Source organism: Phaenicophaeus curvirostris, chromosome 1 (assembly GCF_032191515.1).
Source record: "Phaenicophaeus curvirostris isolate KB17595 chromosome 1, BPBGC_Pcur_1.0, whole genome shotgun sequence".
Lineage (NCBI taxonomy): Eukaryota > Metazoa > Chordata > Aves > Cuculiformes > Cuculidae > Phaenicophaeus > Phaenicophaeus curvirostris.
The window spans coordinates 146,392,507-146,416,841 of record NC_091392.1 but is presented as its reverse complement, the minus strand read 5'-3'; the positions used below and the strand labels follow the sequence as shown (position 1 = coordinate 146,416,841).

Here is a 24,335-nt window from a genome sequence, read left to right as displayed (position 1 = left end):
GAAGCAAGCAAGAGATTTAGATATGTATATATGTTAAATATATATTTGCATACATATAAAAAACAAATTAAAAAGTAGTTCTCTCTGGGTTTTTTTTTCTCTTCACAAAGGAAATGCTATAATGTTGCTGGTTCTTTGTCCCTACACAACTGATTATCATCTAATAACAGAATATTAAAGAATATATACTCAAAATAGGACAAGTTATATAAAAAGTAACAAAAAAAGTGGAAACAGTATTCTAAGAACAGGATAAAGTTTATACAAAGTATGACATATACTTGGATTAGAAAAGTACATAAAATCACAGTTGAATAATGGCTAGGAGTTTATTTTCTAAAACACAGGACACATGGATCTCAGTAGGGACTGGTTCAGCCTGCTCTGAGCTAACATGTAAAGAACAATGCACACATTCATGTCAGATGCTCACATATCAGAAAGCACTCTTTCCTGGATCACGTACATTCTTATATTTACAAAACTAACCCTTCCTTTTATTTTTTTTTCTATTCTTTTCACCAATGCTGTAAAGTAAAAATAAATGGAAAAGAATCAACTCTGCCTTTAATCCACTTTCCTGGGCTTTTTCCTCCAAGCCTTTCTGAACAGGCACATCACCTTTGCTGTAATATGCAAGCAAAAAAAATAAGGATGGAGTGTCCATGACTAGTTTTTGAGTTATATTATTTGACCGTTTTGACAGACTCCAAGCTGTAATCTTATCTTAAACGTTGATTCTAACGTATAGAAATACTACCATCTTTGAACAAGATTAACTTTCCTAAATATTAGTGTAAGAATCATATGTATAATTTTGCCACATAAAGCACAACATACATATATTTAATAACAACCATTAGCAATAAATCAAGTAAGTTGCATAATAAGCTTTACTCTCCTTCCCACCATACGTAGATGACAATATTTCCTCACAACAGGCTTAAATTCCTATTGTGATATTACTTTAAACTCTACAGGAATACCTACAGAGGCTGTCTACTGAACATTAGGAGCATTTAAAACTTTTGCATTCTTATCTCACTACTGCAAACAAGGAGTGAGAAGCAAATGCTAACAAACTTTCCTTAAAAGTCCTTAAGAATGGCAGAGGGAAAAGCAGACATACCACCCAAACAAAATAATCAGAAAAAACTAACAAAACCCAAAACAAACCAAACAAAAAAAAAAAGGCAAGCCTTACCTTTGTATCGATTATACAACTGTTCTAATTTCTTCCTGTCTACTGAATTTTTCATGGATTCTTTGTAGTACAAGTCTGGGTTCTGGAAGTAGTTGTCTGTTGCCACTTCTAGTTTCCATTCATTCTGCATTAAGCAGTATATAGCAGTCCTTTCACCAGCCTGGGTAAATGCCATAAACTGGCGGACCTTGTCCTTCTGAGACGATTTAAGCTTATGCTTTGGGATGCAAAAGAAGCAGGAAAGCCAATGAAGCTAATCCAGAAGATTGTTTCAGCATTCTACTACTAATGCCTATCTTTAAAAGGTTTTAGTTTTCTTGTTGATGACAACTTTCAGTTCAGAATTACAGCAGGAAGACAAAGCCTTGTTCTTCTGCAGTTAAAAAGACAGCATTTTCTTCTGAAAATTGAAATGACAGTATCTATACATACACTTTTAGCAGCACATATTCTGGCAGGAATAAACTTGTATTTCTGCTTTACTGCTCACATGCAGAAGTTTTTCTGTTCTGTAACAGCAGTAAACACAAGTTTCATCATATAGCAATATGCTTATCTTCTGAAAAATATGCCTAGTGGTTATACAAATAAGAAATTACAAAGGCACAACTTACAAATTCTGTATGAGTCCTTCAAACACAGAGAAAAACTGCTCAACATTTTCCTAGTATTTTCCTAGCAATAATGAACAACACAAAGTTTTAAGTGATCAGCTGAAAAAGGCAGAAGCATTTTCCTATTTTTACGTTAGAAACCATTGCCAGCAGAAGACATAAGACAAAAAGAAAACAGATAAAGCAGACAGGTCAGAGATTTGCTGAATGTTACAATGAGACTATAAAGTTGATGTAAATGTAAACTTTAATAAACGCTGAAAAAGATGTTCTCCTATTAATATGTTAAACAACAAAACTGCCTATTATATTGGTATTCAGGAACCATTCAACAACCATGTCTACACAACACCACAATACTTCCAGAAAACCCAAGAGGTGGGAACAGGGATTTCATAGGGAGCAAATTTGCCATTATTATAGCTGAACGTTATTCTTTACACGAAACTGGAATAAGAAGGAGGTACTCTGCTTTTTTTGTTATATCTGATACTTTCAAATTCTGTTAAACCATACTTAACAAATGTTCTGGGCCAACAATAAAGCTGAGAAATCCATCCGAGTTCCTCGCTAGTACTTAAATCATAAGATACAACAGAAAATTTATGGGTCTCTCAAATAGCAGGAGGAAAAACCAAATCACTGATTCCATGAGCAGTAAGGAGTAAACATAGGACCATCTTTCAGTTTACTTGTTATCTTTTGTAAACACATGGATGGTGACATCTTGACTACAGATGGTCCTGAGACAAGAAACACATCAGGTAAACAAGATAAGAACTTTGGTCTTCTCAATTTTCTACAAGAAACATATAAAGTAGGAAAAGAGCTGCAAAAAAATACCTGCAATGTGTTTTTTTTGTAAGAAAATAATACTCCTTTTACTGCAAGCTCTGTGTAACCTTCCTCCCTCCTCCAGTTTCCATTAAGGTCTAACTATGAGAGTCTCTCTGCACTAAGACCTTCCTCAGTTACATAAAATTGAGCAACAAACTTAGTGATGATCTCTGACAACAATTCCAAAATAAAGCCCATTTCCTCTTCTAAGTCTACTCATGCCAGGCATTTAGGTATATTTTATAGGTTAAAAATGAAACACTGAATGTTCTGGTTTGAGCTAAAGTAGAATTAGTTTTCTAGCTTCAGCTAAGTCTCATCTGAGTAACTAAATTTTCTGAAAGTTAACTGCATGTTTTTCAGACAGTGTTTCTCTCTATAAGTGATAACACGGGGCATGTGCTTGCAGAAAGACCCAATGCTTATACTTATTCCTATGGAACCCAAGGCCATCCTTGAGCTAGTGGAATGCCACAAGTGGAAGGGGCAAAAAAGGGTTGCACCTGCAGGGAGGAGTGGACAGGACAGGTGACCCCAAACTGACCAGAGTATTCCACCACATACATGTCAGATTTGGTAAAAAACTGGGGGATCGTGAGGGTTAAGCTCTCTTCTTCAATGGTGAATGTCCACTTTATCTCATTTATCTGTCTTCCCCTGATCCCAGATCCGCATGGTCCTGAATCCAGCTCCTTCCTAGCTCAGGATCTTTTCCCTATGCCTGCTCTGCAGCATCTGTGGTGACATAAAGTTATCAAAGGTGGTGGTGTGCGATTTCATATATTTATATATATATTATTAGTAGATATAAGTAATATTTTCTCCATTGTGATTATTATTTCATTACAGCTGTTTTAGTTTCTGACACAGAAGTCTTCATCATCTCATTTTCCTCTGCCCATGGCAGGAGGGAACTGGGAGTCCAACTGCTCACTTTTTAGCTGTTGATCAAGCTGGGCTGGAGCTAAACTGTGACACTGAGTTATCTGAAGAAACCAGAGATAAGAAACGCATTCTAGTATCCAATCTACTACTCTGCCACGCAGCACAGCTTGCACTATTCCTTTGTGTCTGATGTCCTGCGGAGAAGACTCTGGTACCCAGGCACTGCCTGCAGGACAGGGAGTAAGGTCTCGATGCCGTGTTATCCAGCACGACTTCTCACTAACAGCACCCAAACACGGTGGTGAACTTTGCGTTATGACACGGTTAAATCATATTTTAGAAGCCCTCTCATAGTGGAAATTACATCCTACGGTGAATCCCACAGAAAAAGCGTGGACTGTGGCTGAGGCGCCCTGATAACCCTTCCCGGGTGGGACAGCCCAGCATAGCTCTCCTGAGTGGCCTTTTCCATCACTTCTCACCCCAGGAAAAGAACGGGCACCATGCCTTTCCCATCACTGCTGCATCCCCAGGCAGGAAAGGGGGGAAGCAGGGCAGGAGCGAGTAAGAAGGGTGTCAAGGAAGGTGGGGAGGTAGGAACTGGTAGCAGAGTGGGTCAAGAAAGGTGGGAAGGGGGTCAAGAAAGGTGGGAAGGGGGTTAAGAGTGGGTGGCAGAGCAGGGCAGGAAAGGTGGGAAGGGGGGCAGGAGTGAGTGGGAAGGGGGTCAAGAAAGGTGGGAAGGGAGGTAGGAACTGGTGGCAGAGTGGGTCAAGAAAGGTGGGAAGGGTGTCAACAAAGGTGGGAAGGGGGTCAAGAGTGGGTGGCAGAGCAGGTCAAGAAAGGTGGGAAGGGAGGTAGGAACTGGTGGCAGAGCGGGTCAACAAAGGTGGGAAGGGGTCAACAAAGGTGAGAAGGGGTCAGGAGCGGGTGTCAGAGCAGGGCAGAAAAGGTGGGAAGGGGGTCAAGAAAGGTGGGAAGGGCGTCAACAAAGGCGGGAGGGAAGGGGGTCAAGAAAGGCGGGAAGGGGTCAGGACCGGGTGTCAGAGCAGGGCAGGAAAGGTGGGAAGGGGGTCAAGAAAGGTGGGAAGGGTGACAGGAGCGGGTGTCAGAGCAGGGCAGGAAAGGTGCAAGCGGGTCAAGAAAGGTGGGAAGGGCGTCAAGAAAGGCGGGAAGGGGGTCAAGAAAGGCGGGACGGGGGTCAAGAAAGGCGGGAAGGGGGTCAAGAAAGGCGGGAAGGGTGACAGGAGCGGGTGTCAGAGCAGGGCAGGAAAGGTGGGAAGCGGGTCAGCAGCGGGTGGGAGAGCGGAGCAGGAGAGGTGCGAAGCGGGGCAGGAGGGGCCGTGGCGGTGCCGCAAGGTGGCACTGGGGACACGGGGCTGCGGGCACCTGCCCCAAGCGCCCGCAGCCCAAAAAAGGCAAAGGTCCGCGGCGCCCGAGCCGCCCGCGGCGCCGCCCGCCCGGTGACCTTCCCGGCCCCTTCCCCTCCCCGGGCCGCCGGCCCCCGCTCCCCCCGGCCCGCACCGCCCCCCCCGGGCGACCGAGCGGGATTTCAGGGAAGGGAGCGGCAGGAAACCGCGGGGAACGCGCAAGGACGGGGGGGGGGGGGAGACGGGACGCGCGCTCGGCTCGGGGGGCTGTGCCGGGGGGAGGGACGGCCTCCCCAAATTCCTTTCCTCCCTTTCTTTCCCTTCCCACCGCCCCGTTTAACAACCACCTACCATATTATTATTTTTTATTTTTAATCACCGGCGCTCGGAGCAACTTCACCGCCCGGCGCCGCCTCCCGCGCAGGCGCCAGCCCGCCCCGCGCCCCGGCGGGCGGAGCGAGGGGGCGGCGGCGGCACCGGCGGGGTTGGTGGGATCGATAATATTGATGGTGTGGATGCTATTGATGGTGGCCTAAAGAAGCGTGGCCAGCAGGTCGAGGGAGGGGATTCCGCCCCTCTGTTCCTCTCCTGTGAGACCCCACCTGAAGTACCGTGTCCAGTTCTGGAATCCTCAACAGAAGAAGGATATGGAGCTCTTGGAACGGGTCCAGAGGAGGCTACGAAGATGATCGGAGGGCTGGAGCACCTCCCATGTGAGGACAGGCTGAGAGAGTTGGGGTTGTTCAGCCTGGAGAAGAGAAGGCTCACAGGAGACCTTATAGCGACCTCCCAGTGTCTGAAGGGGCTACAGGAAAGCTGGGGAGGGACTGTTCACAAAGGCTTGTGGTGATAGGACGAGGGGCAATGGGTATAAACTGGAGAGGGGCAGATTTAGACTAGACATAAGGAAGAATTTCTTCACAATGAGAGTGGTGAGGCGCTGGCACAGGCTGCCCAGGGAGGCTGTGGCTGCCCCATCCCTGGAGGTGTTCAAGGGCAGGTTGGATGGGGCTTTGAACAACCTGGTCTAGTGGGAGGCAGGGGGATTGGAACTTGGAAGGCCTTTAAGGTCCCTTCCAACCCAAACTATTCTATGATACTGATGGTGATGATGACGATGAAGTGCAGGGACAGGATGAGGGGGAACGTTTTTGAGCTGAAAGAGGGCAGGATTAGATTAGATATTAGGAAGACATTTTTTCCTATGAGGGTGGTGAGTCACTGGAACATTCGTCACCCCTGGCCAGGTTGGATGAGGCTATGAGCAACCTGATGCAATGGAAGGTAGGGCAGGGGAGGTTGAACTAGATGACCTATAAGGTCCCTTCCAACCCATATTCTGCAATTCTACTTTGATGAGGATGGGGATGATGATGGAATGCATGGATAGGATGAGGGGGAATGGTTTTGAGCTGAAAGAGGAGAGATTTAGATTAGAAATAAGGAAGAAATTCTTCCTAATGAGGGTGGTGAGGTGCTGGCACAGGTTTCCCAGGGAAGCTGTGGCTGCCCCATCCCTGGAGGTGTCCAAGGCCAGGCTGGATGAGGCTTTGAGCAGCCTGGGCTGGTGGGAGGTGTCCCTGCCCGTGTCATGGGGGTTGGAACTGGATAATCTGTAAGGTCCCTTCCTACCCAAACCATTCTACGATTCTGTGACTACCGAGGCGATGACGGTGGTGATGGGGAGGAGGAGAAGGAGGAAGAGGACTGCGTGGGGAACCCCCCGCCGCGAATGAAGGGCTGGGACTACAGCTCCCGCCTGGCCCCGCGCTTAAAGGCGCCGCGGCGGGGCCGGCAGCTCCTCGGGCTCCCCCGGCCGCAGGTGAGCGGGGCCGGGAGCAGCTCCGGGGGCCCGGCTGCCGCTCCCGTCTCCTTCCACGCTACGGTGGGAGCTGGGAATTTGCTGGAGGGGGCGCGGAGTTGCGAGGAGGAGGAGGAGGCGGCGGGTTTGGTCCCGGGAGCGGGAGGTTTGAGCGCCGAGCGGGATGCGGGGCAGGCGCTTCCCTCCCTCCCTCCGCCGCCATCAGGGGGCGGGCACGGGGCCGGTCTCAGCCGCGCTCTCCCGAGGGTTTTCCCCTCTCCCTCTCTTTCTTTCCCCTTGGCTCCCGGCCTTCCGCGGGTGGGTGCGCGGCGGGCGCCCCCGGGAGCGGGGGAAGGACCCGCAGGAGCTTCGGGGAGAGACGGGAAGGGAAAACCGGGAAGATGAGCGGGTCCAGAGCGGGTGATGAGAGGGCTGGAGCACCTCTGCTACGAGGGCAGGCGGAGAGAGCTGGGGAGGAGAAGGCTCCGGGGAGACCTTATCCCAGCCTTCCAGTGCCTGAGGGGGCTGCGGGAAAGCTGGGGAGGGGCTGTTTATTAGGGAGGGCGGGGATAGGACGAGGGGTAATGGTTTTAAGCTGAAAGAGGGGAGGTTTAAATTAGATATTCGGAAGAAATTTTTAGTGTTGGGGTGATGAGGCACTGGCACAGGTTGCCCAGGGAAGCGGTGGCTGCCCCATCCCTGAAGGTGTTCAAGGCCACCCTGGGTGAGGCTTTAAGCAACCTGACCTAGTGGAGGATGTTCCTGCCCACGGCAGGGGGGTTGGAAGTCGATGGAGCAAGTCCAGAGAGGAGCAACGACGCTGGTGAAGGGGCTGGAGAACAGGTCTTGTGAGGGGCAGCTGAGGGAGCTGGGGTTGTTCAGCCTGGAGAAGAGGAGGCTGAGAGGAGACCTCATTGCTCTCTACAACTACCTGAAAGGAGTTTGTAGAGAGGAGGGTGCTGGCCTCTTCTCCCAAGTGACAGGGGACAGGACAAGAGGGAATGGCCTCAAGCTCTGCCAGGGGAGGTTCAGGCTGGACATTAGGAAAAAATATTTCACGGAAAGGGTCATTGGGCACTGGCAGAGGCTGCCCAGGGAGGTGGTTGAGTCACCTTCCCTGGACGTGTTTAAAGGACGGCTGGATGAGGTGCTGAGGGGTGTGGTTTACTGATTGATAGGAATGGTTGGACTCGATGATCCAGTGGGTCCTTTCCAACCTTATGATTCTGTGATTTTTTAAGGTCCCTTCCACCCCAAACCATTCTATAGTTCTGTGAATACCAAGGTGACTCTTCTAACTGACAGTGCGGTGATATCAGTTTGAGGTAACAGTTTTGAACTATGGCAAGGTAGATTTAGGCTGGATATAAAGGAGATATTTTTTACCATGGGAGTGGTGATGCACTGGAATGGGTTGCCCAGGGGAGGTAGTGGAGGCCCCATCCCTGGAAACATTCAAGGTCAGGTTGCATGGAGCTCTGAGTAACCTGATCAAGTTAAAGATGTCCCTGCTTCTGAAAGGGCTTTGGACTAGATGAGCTATAAATTGTTCTAGGATTCTAAGGACTCCAAATGACATGAGTTCCCTCTAATTTGGTAATCACTGGTGCATGGAGTGGTGTGGGGTTTTCTTTCCTCTTTTTATTCACACTCTGAAGCGCATGATATATTTTTATGTGTGAGGTCATTGTTCCCTTAAGAGCTTTTGAGCACTGCTCCAAGTGCCGCTTTTCTCATTAGTTTCTGTTAGCCACATGAAAAACATTACTGACTTGAAACTATGCTGTGTCTGAACCACGGTGGCATGTCTACACAGCACAGCTGTGGCCAGACTTGCTGGTATAAATCTCTGCTCAGCATTTAGTTGCGTGGTTTGACATAACCATGTAAGACGTGCAGTGGAGTGTTTTACTCACCTCCCTGCAAATGGAAGCTTGAATACATGCTGGGTGTTCTCTTTTCCCTCTTTCTTTCAGGAGCAGATTGTAATAATATTCAGCAAAATCTGTCCCCGAGACATGTTAAAACGTGAAGAGTATTACTTTTTGCACATGAAGAAGTATTTTCTTAAATATCACTCCAGAATTTTGCCAGGTGGTGGGGATTGTTATTTCTTCCTGGTTGCTTAAAAATGGTAAATCCCTTAGCTGTAGAAATATTTCACAACTTTGACACTTTATTATTGTATTGAAATTAATGTGATGCCGATATGCTTTTATTGCTTCAGTTACGCTTGTAGTTCTTGATTTTAAATGTTTTGGCTCTACGTGCTGCTACATTCTAGCCTATAATCAACTATTGATAGCTAAATACTTCGGCTTGTATTTCATGCATTGAGGAGAAATAAACCAACCCACAGATGGGTTTTCTCAGTTCTCTCTGAAACAGAAATGGGAGGGCATTTTAAAAACGAGAGTAGTGCATGGCTGTGCTTGCCACCTTCCCTTCCCATTCCATACCTTAACAATGGCTGGCTTGGATGCTTGTGATTGCAACTGCTACTGCTTAATGGGGAAAGAAGGTTCTCTCTTAGACAGACTGCTTCCACATGACCATGTCCCTATGTTGGTTCCTGATTAAGGCCCTTGGCAAAGAGGTCAAGATTGCAGTTGACATTTTAGCCGAATACCTGCTCTGTTGATGATCTACCGACACATAGTGTGTATTGTGCAGTTCTAGAATGCTGGGCTTTGGTGATGAATGTATGTTTCGTACTTGCATTTAGACATTGTTATGTATAGCTTTGTGGTGTGAGGGTTTTTTTTTGTGTGGGTTTGTGTTTGTGATTTATTTTAAAGAGAAAATTTAACTGTGTTATTTTGTTATAATGTCAGTGTTTTCTTGTAGGATCTGGGAGAAGGAAATTGGTTGCTAGTTTTGAAATTCTGTCCTGCTTGGTGTCAAAATCACATACAGCAGTTTAAATATAGATCTTCAGGTAGCTTCTGGAAAATGAACTTATGAATGAATTGATTTTGTGTTTAGTGTTCTTATAACTCTATTTTAAAAGTATAAGAATCAGTAATTACCTTTGAACAACACGGCCTCGAGGCCATGCAGCTGTTTGGGTGAAGGTGTTTGATCCAAACTAGTGCTGCTCGGAGGTCCAGGAAGTTTTGCTGTTACTTCTTTACTGTAGAAATGTTTCTTTCACAAGTGTGATTTATAATGTAATCTGTTTTGGTTAAGCTTTCTTTCATTATCTTTTGTATAGTTGAGTGTGTTAATGCTTCTGAGGCCTTAGAACAACATGATTATGATAAAAGCTTTTTAGGATAGGTTTGAAAAACTACAAGAAGTTTACTGATAGATAGAACAGTAAGGTCTTATGCTAGGTTCAAGTACAGCCCATGGCATTGTGACTTAATATTTTTAATGACTTTTCTCTCTTCTAAGAAGCGTGGATGACTGCCACGCGGTATGACCAAACTTTCCAGTCAGTGTTTTCAAAACAGTGTGATCTCTAGAAAGCATTCAATGGGAAAACAAAATTCTATCAATAACCTTAGGCTGTTTCTTGGGTTTGGTAACTGTTGACTGAAGGAAGTTGCATATATTTTGTTGATCATCATAGGATCTTCAGGATGTAGCCTTAGGTTTGTTTTCTACATTTGTTTGACCTGATGGCCCAGCATTATAATGTTTGATAACTGAGTGGTACTACCTTGCAGCGTGAGATGCATACTGGAGATGCAGAAACCACATAGCAGAAAGCTTTGAGTGGCTGTGGATTATCAGTTTCTCCCAACAGCAATAAAACCTGAAGAATGAAGGCAACTGGATTTATTTCCCTATGGATGTTGGTTTCGCTGCCTTATGGCCAGTTAGCAAATCCTGCAGAACACGAAGATGTAGTAAAGCATGCAATAAAGCTGCACCGTGGGAAAGGGGCTGTTATCGCTCAGAGAAAGCAGTGGGTGATGGAGAGCTGCAGAAAACTGTCTGGACTTCTTCGCCAAAAGAACGTTGTTCTCAACAAACTGAAAAGCGCTATAAGAGCAGTTGAGAAGGATGCAGGACTATCAGACGAAGAAAAACTTTTTCAGGTCCATACCTTTGAAATTTTCCAAAAGGAGCTAAACGAAAGTGAAAACTCAGTCTTTCAAGCAATACATGGTCTTCAGAGAGCTCTACAGGGAGATTACAAAGATGTTGTAAATATGAAAGAAAGCAGTAGACAGAGACTAGAAGCCCTGAGAGAAGCTGCAATTAAGGTTAGTTTCCGTGTGTTTGTTACTAGGCTACTAATGTTCTACTTGTGATTTTAATTTTATTATAGCACAGTTTCTCACTGTTTTAATAAGAAAGTTGATCTACATAAAACTTGCAATGTTTAACTGTTTAAAATGGATTTTGAATAAAGTATTTGTTCTCATCAGTAAAATTAGAAGTAATTCTGGTGTAGAGCTTAAAACTTACTAGCAGGCAATAGTTCATATTTCAAAAGAAAGTTAAGCATAATCATAACACCTATGACAAATATTATGTTAAAGGGAAGGAAGACAAGAAATGAATCAGTGCATGTAGTGCTGTTGCACTAGATAAACCAGTGGGATTATCAGAGTGCAAATAAGGCCATAAATTGGCAAAACACTAACTGTTTTTTGCACTTTAAATGTTGAGTACTCAACCAGAATCTACAATTTGAACAGAAATGACTTCTTGCCTTTTATTTCCATATACATATAGATGTGGGTAAAATGGAAATGCAGAACATGAGATCACTACATTTTTTTAGACTCAGTGTAGCACTCCTAGTCTAAGAAGTGAAGGTTTGAAAAACAGTGATTCCAAGAAAGAGCTGGCTAAAATAACTTTGCCAGGAAAAGCACAGACGAGTAACAGTTGAGCACAAGTACTTTATGGAAAGTTTGAATTCCCATGCCAATGCCGAGCTGTTAATGCGTGCACAATCAGCCACTGTCTACTGGACATGGTAGCACTCAGACTGTGTACTGGAAGTCTCTCATTGAGAGAAAATGCAGTTTAATTGATTTGGTGTTTAAATTGCTCTATTCATTTCTCTACTCCTCAATCACTGGAGGAATATATTAGGTATTTTCTTTGTATGTGTTTCCTCTAGAAGAAGAGGCTGCCCTCACACAGAGAAGCAAAAGAAGGGAAAATATGTAATTAAGATATTGGATCTGAGCTGGGGGAATCTCTAAAGGGTGTTTGTGTGAGAGGTGCGCAGATCTTTACAGCTGAAGATTACAAAAGATTGCGTGCAAGAAAGATGTGCAGTGAATTGTGGCAATGAAGGCTGGTGCAAGCAGAAGTTAAGATGCAGACTGGGGAGACTGGAGTGGCCTGTGCAGTGGAAAAAAAAGCCTGAATTATGACAGATTTGAATAGGGAGTAGCTTGGACCTAAGTGTGTTCTAATGAAGTGCTCAATATGACTTCGATATTGGTCCTTAACGGTAGTGCCAGCCTCTGCTAGCAATTGCCATGAAATTTACTTGATTTTTCAACTTTTTTTTTTCTTTCTCTTAAAATAGCAGCACTGAAGCTGTTCAGAATCTTCTTTCTCATTTACCCCTTTCTTGGCAAGGTTACTGTAAAATACTGAATCTAGCATTGAACCTGAGAATGGTGCTGCTTCATTTTTCTCATGAAAGGGGGCCCTATGTGTATAATGACGTTTTAAAGGAGTGTGCTGTCAAAACTTTACTTCTGCAGAGGTTGATTGTGTAGGTTTTATTTTTTTTTGTATTATCACCTCAAGATATTTACTTGAGTGAGTAATTTTTACACCCTTCCTGCTTATGACATGTGCATCATTATTTAAACAGTGTTTGTTGTTCTAACCTTACAATTATTACATGGAGTGAAACACGATATAACAGGGAAATGCATACCACAAGGGTGAAAATTTCACAGGATACTTTCATTTTTTATTCTTTCTTACTTCAGAAGACACATTAGGTCCAATTTTGTTTCAGTTTAATTTTACTGTGGTGATTACTTTGTTAATATAAGACATCCTTCCCACTATTTTGAAACAGTGATTGAATGGAAAATATAAATGACTGTAGAGGGTGCTGGTCTCTTCATTGTATTCTTGTTGCGTTTGAAGGATATGGAAATCTTTAGTGTTGGGATATATATGCGTGTCTGATGCATTTCTTGTTGGTTCTGCTGGCAGTAAAATGTATAGCAGAATCATTCATGGTGGGGAGGGGAGGAAGGGAGAGGCACTGCAGATAGCATCTCCCTTCCTTTGCTCCAGAAACCTGTTTGGAGGTACAGGAAAAAGCAACAAAATCTTACCTACTTTCTGTCAGCTTCTAATTTCTTGGTGTCTACTTATCAGACATTGATGGAAAAAATAACTTGCAAGTAGTGCAAGGATGCTTTCTCTTCTGAATGTGGTTTTTTTCATCTCTGATTAAACAGCAGAGAGCAACAGCAACGCTGCTTTCTGAACTAGCATTGCCCCAAAGTCTTACTTAGTCTTCATTTTGCTCATACAATTCTAGGCGTTCCCATCTCGCGTTTAGCACGCAATCCTTATTTGTATTACCTTGCTTGAAAGATTGTTTGGTATGTACCTTGTGATCAGATGTCTCCAATCCCAGCCTGAGTTGCAGACCAGCGTTTGTACTGTGATGCACTTCTGCTTAGTGTGTAGCAGGCTGGCTGAGATAGCTTGTCCCTCATGCAGACACCATTCTCTCATTGTCCCATTCCACTGCTTTGACACTGGTTTGTAGATGAAAACAGAGATGCCACTTTAATAGATTACAACCACCCTAGTCTTTATTAATTAAAGGAACTTACAATTAAGCTCAGAATTTTCAGAGTTCTTGCTAATCAGAGAAAGTTAACTTCTTGCATATTAGAGCCTTGTTTATTTTTCTGCAGTTTCTCTTTGACTCTGTTCAGTCGGCTTGTCTCAGCTGACAGAAAGGACTCACCAGCTCCCTCCACCAAAAAACCTGTCCCATTTTTAAGGGGAAAGAATCTAACCCTCATCAATTCCATCTTGCATCCCAAGTTGTTGCTGACTGAGGAAAGAATCTGCAGCTCATGTGAGTGCTGTTTTTCACATCTTTCAAGCATTTTTTGCTTGCAGAGAAAGATAGGAAATGTTTGAGGCATTATGGGAGTTACTGTGCCTCTTGCTTGTGTTGCATAAGAACTAAGCAGTTGACATTGGGCCAAACACATTAATAGCTGCATTTTTCCCGACTCCAGTTATTTTGGGGACTGGGTAATTTTCACCATACTGGTGTAACTATGGTAATTCTAAACACCAACAGGCAAGAGCCAGCAATTCTATGATTTCATCGTGACAGAAACTGTTCACCTGACTGCCAGGATTTTAAAAGGGTTAAGCCACAGTTACAGGCTGTATTGGACATTGTCTTGTCATCAAGGAATTGATTAAATTATGTACACGTTCTTGCAGGTTTCAAGGGGAAAAAAGTCTATCAGCAAATGTGGAGGAGGGGACACTCCAGTTTAAACATTAGGAGTGCAGGACCATCTTAGATGCCCAGGCTGTCTAAAATAAGCATGGATTAGGATAAAACACACACTAAGGGAGACCTGTGTTGTGTCTGATTTCTAACTGGATATGGCAAAGCATCTAAAATGGAGACAGAAACTTGTGTTTTCTAGGAATTCAGTCTGACCTGGAGATTGCTTGTATTTTTTTTGCCTGGTCTATTTCCCCCCTTGGTAATAATGTTGTCTTTCTTAAAGAACTGATTGAGTCTCATCTAAATATTGTCAGCATCCTGAATCCAACTGCAAGGAAGTAGCCTGCCATTGCATATGTTTCCTCATTTATAATTGTTCTCTCTCTCAACCAGTGCATCTTTAAAAGAATGCAAGCACGTAAAGTGAAGCATCTCATATTTTTTTCCAAAACCCCTCAAATTACAGTCTCTTAGTACACAAAGTATTGTCTTTGGTTGTTGTCTTGGCAATGATGTAGAAGATGCAGTGTTAAGTCTGGTCTCAATCAGTAAATAAACTTAGGTTTTTAGTTCTCTTTTTGAACCTGAATCATCCAAAGAGAAACAAAACATTTTAACATTTATCTAGGAAGCTACTGATTTTAGATCATATCAAACCACACCAGCATTTTTCCTTTTCTTTCTTCTGAAGCCTAGAAATGCGTTTCAGAAGTCATTAGTGCAAGTTCGTAAGAGGCTTAAGCTGAAAAGATTAACAAAGTCAAATGTTTTACTCCTAATAGGAAAAAATGCTCCTTGGGATACATAAACAGGAACCTCAGCTGGAGTGCTTGACTGCTCATCTGTGCTCTCTCCCACCTGCTTTTATTTTTTTGTAGCTGTTTCCACAGTTCTTGTAGCTTTTGAAAACGATAAATGGAGCTTTTCCCATGTTTATAAAATGGCTTATAAAATTAAGATTCATTGTGTTTTCCTTCCAGTTTGTTCGCTTATTGTAGCTAGTAAAGCCATGCTTTCAATGTTATTATGCTTCCCTGCTAAAGCACTCAGCTCTAAACTTTACTTGGCTCTGAAATGTTTCCTAGAGTTCCTCAAAGTTATTCCATTCTTTTATTTTCTGGATCGTAACCTTGGGGCCGCTCTGCTGTTTAATGGATGAGGAAAGGCAATTGATGGGTATTTTGTTTATTTGTTGTTTTTCTTGCTCACTTTTTCTAGATAAAAATTGGCACAGGAGAAACCACTCTTCAAATACCATTGTAAAGTCTATATTGCTTATGCAATTCCACCTCTAAGATGTTTTGTGTCACAAGAAGCATACATTTACGTCAAATGTTTCCCTGCTCAAAAGCCTGGCCAGCACTTTTAACTATCTGTTGTAAAATTCAACAGGAAGAAATGGAATACGTCGAACTCCTAGCAGCAGAAAAACATCAGGTTGAAGCCCTTAAGAACATGCAGCATCAAAACAAAAGCCTGTCAATGCTTGATGAAATTCTAGAAGATGTTAGGAAGGCAGCTGATAGATTGGAAGAAGAAATAGAAGAGCATGCCTTTGATGACAACAAATCTGTAAGTCATGTTTTGGACCCAGTCTTTTTATTGGTGTGCATTTATTTTTTGTTGATATCTGCTCTGTAGAGCTGTCTCTCTTTTTGTTACATAGTTAGAATTTAGCAGCTATTTCAAAACAAAACAAATGCTTTTGGCTCTACATTTGTTTCTGTTTCCCTTTCAACAGAAGAAAGAATTTAGTGGTATAACGATTGCTTGTTAGGAGTGAGCAAACAGGAATAATCACTCCTTTTTGGTAGTGATTTCTGTGGTTTTGATTTGAAAGTACTTTCTGCAGCTGCCACTTAAACAGCAGCAAGTGTATTCAATCTCACTGATACAGCCCGAGAGAGTTATGACATCTCAGTGGTGGTGGTGGGGAATGTGATGTTTGGACTTTGCAGGATACGGAGTTACCATGTTAAGCGTGGTCTCAACTTCTTTTTCTCATTTGGTTTGTTAAGAAACTTATAGGAGAACAATAATCCATGCAGATAGGTTTCACAGTCTGGTAACAGATATGTTGTTCAAGGTGAGAACTTGAAATGTGTTTGTGTTGTGGCTTTCTTCCACTTCTGACTTTGTACCTTGGGCTTTTTGTGTTCTTTCTGTGTCGCATGATGGATAGTATCCCTCAGGTAAGGAGTACATCAGTTGAGGTACATCAGTTTATTCTAGTGTCCCACTGTGCCACATCCTCAGAGGTTGAGTCTTTAAATCAGTCCTGTTTGCATAAACATGGGTTGCAATTTTCTTTGGGTTTTGCTTTCAAAAGGTTTTTGTTGATTTGCTGATCGACTTCTGAGGCGAATGTAGCTCATGAATTCTGCTAAGGAAGAAAACAAGTTGTTCTGTAGGAGAGAGCCAGGCCATTCTTTGTAATTGTACTTTACTGATAGGCAGCAAAAGTGGAGTGTATTTTGTTTATTTTGTTTATTTTGTTTATTTTGTTTATTTTGTTTATTTTGTTTATTTTGTTTATTTTGTTTATTTTGTTTATTTTGTTTAGCCAGATGACAGCAATTGCACCTAGTGAGAATCCCACCTAGCTGGACCGAGAGCAGGAAGGGATGAGTTAGCTGGGGTGCCCTCTTCCGTTCCACTGGGGTATAACGGGACGCTTTAATGAGACCAGGAACGAGGTTTCTTCTGCTGCACCTGTTAGTTCGGAAAATGTCGATGCTCTGGCTTTGGAGGACTATTGGCATGTCCACCTTTGCAAGAAATACCTAGCATGTTTTCTCTTAAGCTTAGACCCCGGGGCACTAGAACAAAGACACTGTAGTAGAATCATCAGTAATCTGATAAATCACAGAATCGTTTGGGTTGGAAAAGAACTTTAAGATCACCGAGTCCAACAATAAAGACACAAAAGCTTCTATTAAAATATAATCAAATAGAGAAGTGTAGTAGGTAAAAATAATAATAGTAAAAAAGAGAATCTTAGCTAATCCACTTAATGCAAGACAAGTATTTGTTCTGTTACATACAACCCACTTTCAGCAACTGCTGTTTTAGGAAATAAAATCCTGAAAATAACTGCTTTCTCTCATTATGCCCTCAAATCTATTAATATTTAAAAGTTCATCTGAACCTGTAATAGCTACTCGTGCTCTTCTAGCATAGTAAGTCTTCTGTCAGTTCCCTGATCTTTTGTAAAAATATTCATACTATCCACACAATGTGTGGTTTTTATATATATTACACACAAAAAAGATTGGTTTTCATAATCGTCTTTATTTTTAAAAACATCTTCCTTTTTTCTTAATACTGTTTCAGACCTAGATTGTGAACTCCACTAAATGAGGAATGTGTTTATCCAGTTGCAGTGCTTTTATATGGTCTTTCACACATTTTTAATTCTGATGCAGAGAAGTTTGGTTAGATTCCAGGGACACAAGCTACCAGTTACAAAGGAACATATAATAAACTCTGTATGAATTTGGAGTTAGATGTTCAAGGTAGATGTTTCACTGCTTATGTATTCTGTAAGACAATGTTGCTTAGTGAACACTATTGCTGATGTCATAACGTTAAATTCCCAAGAAGACACTAGAAGAGATGTTGGTTTATTTAGTGTTCTGGTTTTGAGGCACAGTAATAGTCATCTGCAAGATGGGGACACTACACTGAACAGTGAAATAATTCCAGTGTGAAAGTCGGTGTAAAGTATGATTGAAATTGCAGAGCCAACTTCTTTAACAGTATGCTCTACGCTCTGTTTTGGTAGCCTTGGAATAGCAACGAGGGTGTGGGAGAGGGGGTCAGGAGGAAAAATACCAGAAAACCAGTAGGATTGTGCACTTATTGTGTATTCTGATTAGAAACCGTTCTTTGTGTTTGCTGACTGTAGGGAAGCCTATTTTCTTTGCTCCAATACTGTGAGAGTAGTTTGCATGTACGTGGCATGCAGCTGTTTCTGCTTTCTCCCGTCAGCTGAAAACATGAAAATGTGGCTTGGTCTCTTGGACTTGGCAATGGTCACCTAATTGTGTAATGCAAAATGGGCTGGTAAGTAGGGAGCTTAGGGAAGGAAATACAGAATGCATACAAAAAGACAGGTTTGGGGAGAAAAAAGGGTGAACTTTCATGATACATAAAAAGAAAATGGTTATCAGCTTCTCACTCCAACAGCTCAAAATGCTGATGCTTGAAGGAGCTATTTATGGTTCTACATGATTCTGCAAACATCATAATTTGTTTCAAATTTCTTTCCCCCCCTGCCCCGTCTGGTTCTTAGTCGCTTCTGGTTCCTTAGTGGCTCATCATATTACATGATGCACAAAAACAGGGGAAGAGGTCATTCCTACAGTAAAGTTTTTTATTTAATTGCAGGTTAAATATTAAATAGTGAAAACAAAATTTATCTCCATGGTTTGGGGAAATGTGCTGGGAAATCAGCAAAGCAAAGTAGGAGGTTTCTTATAGATGACTTATGTGAACACATTTCTTCATTAAATTGGGGAGTTGCTTGGGCAAAATATGACAATTGTTGAATGTTTTATAGTCATTGGAATAACAAAAGCCTACTCTTTACTGGAGTGTAAAGGAAGTAACAACCTTAACTGTTGCTGAATAGTGGTAAAATCTACATTATTTAGAAAACAGTGAATAATGAAATCACCCTAGGGTCCTCCACTTTGTAATTACAGACACTGAAGATGGAGCTAGGTAGAAACAGGTTTTATCCTCTTATATTTACAATACAGTGATTTCTTGACTTAGAATGCAGTCATTATTTCAGATTTTGTGAACTGAATATCACCTTGTAATCGCTAATTGTTTTTGTTCAAGGTAATGAAATCATAGAATCATACGTTTCAATCCAACCTTTTATGTTCTAAATGTGATACAGCTTTTTTTTTTTTTTTAATAATACAAATTCAGCTTAGATACAGTTGAATATACTGAAGTAGAATTTTACAGCTTTGAAACCCTATCTCTGTTTTTTTGGTTGGATAACTTGGCTAAAGAGGTCTGGAGAACCCCTCATTTTTAAAATGGAAGGCCTTTTAAGTTATGGACGTGAAGTTTTGATAAAGAGACTGACGGACTTCTCCAAGAAGTTTTAGTTGGTGTCAACAAATTCTGGAGCAATTTCAAGCACAGTTAATAGTCTTCCAGTTTTTACTATGTGCTTTGCTGGTCCCTTTTGTTGTTGTTATTTGCTTTCTTACAGGTAAGAGGTGTTAACTTTGAAGCAGTTTTAAGGGTGGAAGAAGATGAAGCCAACTCCAAAAGAAATGCTTCAAAAAGAGAAGTAGAGGATGACTTAGGTCTTAGCATGCTTATTGATTCCCAGAACAATCAGTATATCCTTACCAAACCCAGAGATTCAACCATTCCTCGTGCTGATCATCATTTCATAAAGGTAATAATTTTGGAGACATTCTTGTTGTTCATTTTGGTAAGATTTAGTCTCATGAGTTTGGATGCCAGTGCTGCTTGACTGGATTGAATATAGTTTCAGCATTTGTCCCTCTAAAGCTACCCTGTCTACTTGTGATCTGGCCAACTATAGTTTCACAAGATTGATCGTGATGCTGCGTGAATCCTCTCTGTTTTCATTTGATGTAACTTGTTGCACCTTTGGGACAGCATCCCTTCTCTTGGACTGCAGACTGTTAAAGCAAGGTACTGCTGTGCCCAATAAACCATTTCCATGTTGCCACTGAGAGAATTTATCAGGTCACATCTTGTGATGGAAAAAAGGAATGCTGGGAAATACACAAGCGTGGGTTTTACTGTATTTGTGCTTCGTGTAGATTACTGCATTGGGATATTTTTTAATTAAACAAAAAAAAACAAAACAAAAACAAAAGCAAACCAAACCAAAACGGATATGTGGATATGTTTCACCACATTGTTTTAATGCAAAGTGTCATCCCCCACCCCACAATTCCCCAGGACGCTGCCTACTTCCTATAATGTATTTAAAATATTATTATATTGATCAGAAGTCCCCAAAGCTTCTTAAAGTCAATACGTCATCTGCTTCATGTACAAAACTGCAGCATTTATTCCCGCAACAAAGCGTTTAGCTTAGTTTTCTGAAGTTGTGTGTTCTTTTCACAGGCAGTAGCCTACATTTAATTTTACAGTGGTAATTTAGCTTTTGAAAGATAGTAGTCTTTAATTTCATCACAAACTTGTGTGTCACCTATATTAATACATTTGTCTATCTTGTGTATTTAGGACATTGTGACTATAGGAATGTTGTCTTTACCATGTGGCTGGCTGTGCACAACAATAGGATTGCCAACCATGTTTGGATATATAATTTGTGGAGTACTCTTAGGACCATCAGGACTAAATAGTATCAAGGTAAGCGTGCCAGTTTCTTCTTGACTCATTTATTTTGTTGAAATATTTAAAAGTAGTTTTGTTTTTTTTTCTTCTATATACTCATGACATAAGCGATTGTTGAAAGTGAAACCTGAAGGTTGTGTGCTGTAAGGTTTTTTGTTTGTTTTATTCTTTTATTTTTGTTTTTAATCATAAAGCATCACATTTGAGAGCCAAATTAAATGATATCGGATATTCAGAAACTTGCAAAAAGTCGACGCTGGGAGTGGAGGAAGTGTTTAAAACAAGTAGTTCCCTGAATAAGGTAGCATGCCTTCTTAGAGAGTTATTGTGTATCTCTGTGGCTCTTTCATCCATCCTAGTCACCCTAGTTGTCTTCCAGTCCCCTGCCTACATTCCTGAAGTCTCTTGAACCTTTTTAGCTCCATCCCGTGTACCCTGATTTCTAGCTCATGCAAAACCATGGGCTGTGGTTGGCTGGACATTGCACGTGTTTTGATTAGTGGTTTTGTGTGCTTTAAAACATAGTTTAGCCAGCAGGCAGAACAGAATACAAGTTAAGGTTGCAGAGTACAGTCCAGTTAGGTTACATGTATCGATTGCGTTGATATCCACATAGCTGCTTGGAACCTACCGTCTTTGCAACATGTGTGCTTATGTGGACTTTTGTTGAAAGTGACTTTTGGGCTCAAAAGTTAAGTGAGGATCTGTAGAAATAGCAGGATTTTGTCCATCTTGTGTTGGAAGACAAGACTACAAATATTACACTTACAAAATGTCATATTCTAAAATTGAGATTTGGTAATAACCTTTGTGTTGTATGTAGCTTCTGGGTTGAGAAGGTCTGGAAAGCTTAACCACTTAGGCTGGGAAATAAGTTTGTAAGCTTGGCCTTTGAAAGAGATTCAGCAATGAATTTTCAGATACTTGCACTGAGGAAGGTGATGTGGTCAGAACAGACGTGAGAGAGGCTTCTCTAGGACAGTTTCTTAGTAGGCTGCCAGTTTCTTGTGGAGCTGTGATTAAATGTTATTAATCTGGATAATGTTCATATCGACTGAGTCTCTTTTGTGTGCATTCTCATTTTGTCTCTTCTGCATTTCATAAAAAAGTTGAATGTTGGAGGGACTGAGAGGCAGACAGGGAAGATGGTTTCCATCTCCACTTCTCACTGATTAATAATAGACCCTGTCCTCTTCTCCTCTGGACTGCAAAAAACATAGAAATGAAATGTTAGGGGTTTAGAATTGTATGGACTATTTCGGTTGGAAGGGACCTACAGTGATCATCTAGTTCACTTCAGGGCTGACCAGTAGTCAAAGCATGGTGTTAAGAGCGTTGTCCAAATGCCTCTTATACGCTGATGGGCTTTGAGGCATCGGCCATCTCTCCAGGAAGCTTGTTCCCGTGTTTGACCACCCTCTTGGTACAGAAATGCTTCCTAATGTCCAGTCTGAACCTCCCCTGGTGCAGCTTGGGACCATTTCCATGTGTCCTATCACTGGATACTAGGGAGAAGAGCTCAGCACCTCCTCTTCTGCAGGAAGCTACAGAGAGCAATGAGGTTGTCCCTCAGACTCCTGTTCTCTAGGGTAGACAAACCCAAAGTCCTTAGCTGCTCCTCAGAGGACATTCCTTCCAGCCCTTTCACCAGCTATGTTGCCCTCCTCTGGATGGCTGAATTCAGCAGGATAATTGCCTCTTTTGACCAGCTGGTTACACTGTGTTTGATGCACCCAGGGATGTGGTTTGCCCTCTTGGCTGCAAGGGCACGCTGCTGACTCCTACTGAGCCTGCTGCCAACCAGCACCCCCAGAATCCTTTCTGCAGGGCTGCTCTCCAGCCACCCCCTCCCAGTTTATACTTGCACCTGGTATTACTCTGTCCTAGGTTCAGAATCCAGCATTTTAACTTGTTAATTTTCATCCCATTAATCATCGCCCAATGCTGCAATCTATCTAGATGTCTCTGCAAGGCCTCTTGTCCCTCAAGAGATTCAACAGCACCTCCCAGTTTGCTATCATCAGGAAACTTGCTAATGATGCATTCAACTCCTAAAACCAGTTCGTTGATAAATACATTGGACAGAACTGGCCTTAGAACTGAACCCTGACGAGCACTGCTAGGGGCCAGTTGCCAGCCAGATGTAGCCTAATTTTTCCTGTTGTGACAGGGAAGGCAGCCACTTTTGTTGCTGTTGCACCCTTCTCTCTGAAGTGGAAAGACTGATAATTTTACTGGCTGGAGAGATGAATGTATGGAGTCTATAAGACAGAGAGCAGAACAGCAACTGCAGTTTTACAGAATGATTATACCAATAGACCAATAAAGTAACTAGCTAGAAATAAATTCTGGAATTCAAGCCGTGGGAGTTTAATAGATGGCATAAAATGTAACCCATTTATTTTCAACAAGCAAGCAAGCTCACCTAGATGAAAGCACACGTTCACTTTGGCTGACCAGCATTATCTAACCAAATTATCTAGTAGCAGCCAAGTGGTGGGAAAAATGAAAGATGCTGAGGGAACTTCTGATGTCCTGTGAGCAGCAAGTGAACTGCTTGTGGAAACATAACAAGAAACAATTTGGGTTTTTTAAGTGTACTTATAAATTGTGTTATAATTGGACTGCTATGCACTGATTTTTGTTTTATATTTTTTTTAGTCTATTGTACAGGTGGAGACGTTAGGAGAGTTTGGCGTATTCTTCACGCTCTTTCTAGTTGGTCTGGAATTTTCACCTGAAAGATTAAGAAAGGTATGTTTGTATAATACCTCGATGTTGGAGGATTTAATTGCTAATGTTGTATATATCAGTAATAGTTTAGATTTTTACACTCTCCCTATAATACACTAGTGTAACTTTATGCATTTCTGAAAAGACAAATATGACACTTGCTTCTTCTCTTTCATTCGTTTGAAAGAACAGAATTCATTTGGTGTGTCTAAAAAAATACAACACCTTATTCCTCTTCATTTTAGTAAACCAGTTAGATTACTAGAAAAAATATCATGCAATTTATGGCAATCCATCTCTGCTTTATTTTAACATACAGTTGCTGTTATGGAGCGTCCAGTGATGTTTGCCAGTCCTATTATAAAAAAAAGAAAAATCAGATTGTTAAAGTACTGCATACTGAATTGGTGATACGTGCTGTACTGGCTAATAAACTGATTCTGCAAGTATGTTAGCACAATCTGGAATACTACATGGAATCATAGAATGGTTTGGGTTGGAAGGGACCTTAAAGATCATCCAGTTCCAACCCCCTTGCCACCTCCCACTACACCAGGCTGCTCAAGGCCCTCACATGATGTGGCCATTAGGATTCATCAAAAAAGATACCGGTTTCTTTTTATTTCATTTAAAAAACCCCAAAACTTATCTCATAAACCAGCTAGAATTTTAATAGTGGAAAATACTGCTGCAAAATATGTAAGGAATGTATGCATGTAAAGAGTTGCGTTGTGTGATTTGTTCCTAAACTGATTGTTGTGGGTTCATGGGAGTATAAAAGCTTAATTGAAATGTGTTAAACTTCATAAGCGTTCAGCTTAATCTGCTATTTCTAGTCCATCTAAACTCAAAGATAAAATTCGGTAATTCAGGGGTTCCTAAACTGTGGTATGTAAATTGCTGCTTCAGAGTTGTACACGCACCACTGTGGACCAGGCTGCTGGTATTCAGAATGTTCTTTGCCACCCCCATTTTTTCCCCCGCTCTGGAATAGCATCAAATAACTGGCCTTCCATTTGGTGATTTTAATATATTTCAAACTATAGTGGACCTTTGGCCCTTAATTTGTCTGTGAGCTCTGGGATATTTACGTAATTTTTGATAA

The 24,335-nt window shown here is 41.9% G+C and overlaps 2 protein-coding genes across 11 annotated transcripts in view; one reads left to right on the top strand and one right to left on the bottom strand.

Annotated features, from left to right (window-relative positions):
* Positions 1-5,342, bottom strand: part of DCUN1D2 (defective in cullin neddylation 1 domain containing 2) — a 28,452-nt gene extending 23,110 nt beyond the window's left edge. For 2 of the 4 annotated variants that reach the window (XR_011339217.1, XM_069878104.1), the window contains exons 1-2: positions 5,259-5,342; positions 1,205-1,421 (exon numbers count right to left, since the gene is read on the bottom strand). Coding sequence is in view for 3 of the 4 variants with exons in the window: in XM_069878104.1 (XP_069734205.1) it covers positions 1,205-1,421; positions 5,259-5,261 (220 nt within the window). In the remaining variant the exon portion in view is untranslated. Of the gene's footprint in view, positions 1-1,204; positions 1,714-5,258 lie in introns of all 4 variants that reach the window. The other 2 variants (XM_069878122.1, XM_069878114.1) reach the window with 2 other exon arrangements.
* A 4,700-nt stretch (positions 5,343-10,042) lies between these two features.
* The window catches only part of TMCO3 (transmembrane and coiled-coil domains 3), a 225,146-nt gene continuing 210,853 nt past the window's right edge, over positions 10,043-24,335 (top strand). For 2 of the 7 annotated variants that reach the window (XR_011339200.1, XM_069877957.1), the window contains exons 1-5: positions 10,056-10,922; positions 15,527-15,706; positions 19,368-19,559; positions 20,384-20,512; positions 23,159-23,251. Coding sequence is in view for 3 of the 7 variants with exons in the window: in XM_069877957.1 (XP_069734058.1) it covers positions 10,476-10,922; positions 15,527-15,706; positions 19,368-19,559; positions 20,384-20,512; positions 23,159-23,251 (1,041 nt within the window). In the remaining 4 variants the exon portion in view is untranslated. Of the gene's footprint in view, positions 10,923-15,526; positions 15,707-19,367; positions 19,560-20,383; positions 20,513-23,158; positions 23,252-24,335 lie in introns of all 7 variants that reach the window. The other 5 variants (XM_069877989.1, XR_011339213.1, XR_011339210.1 and 2 more) reach the window with 5 other exon arrangements.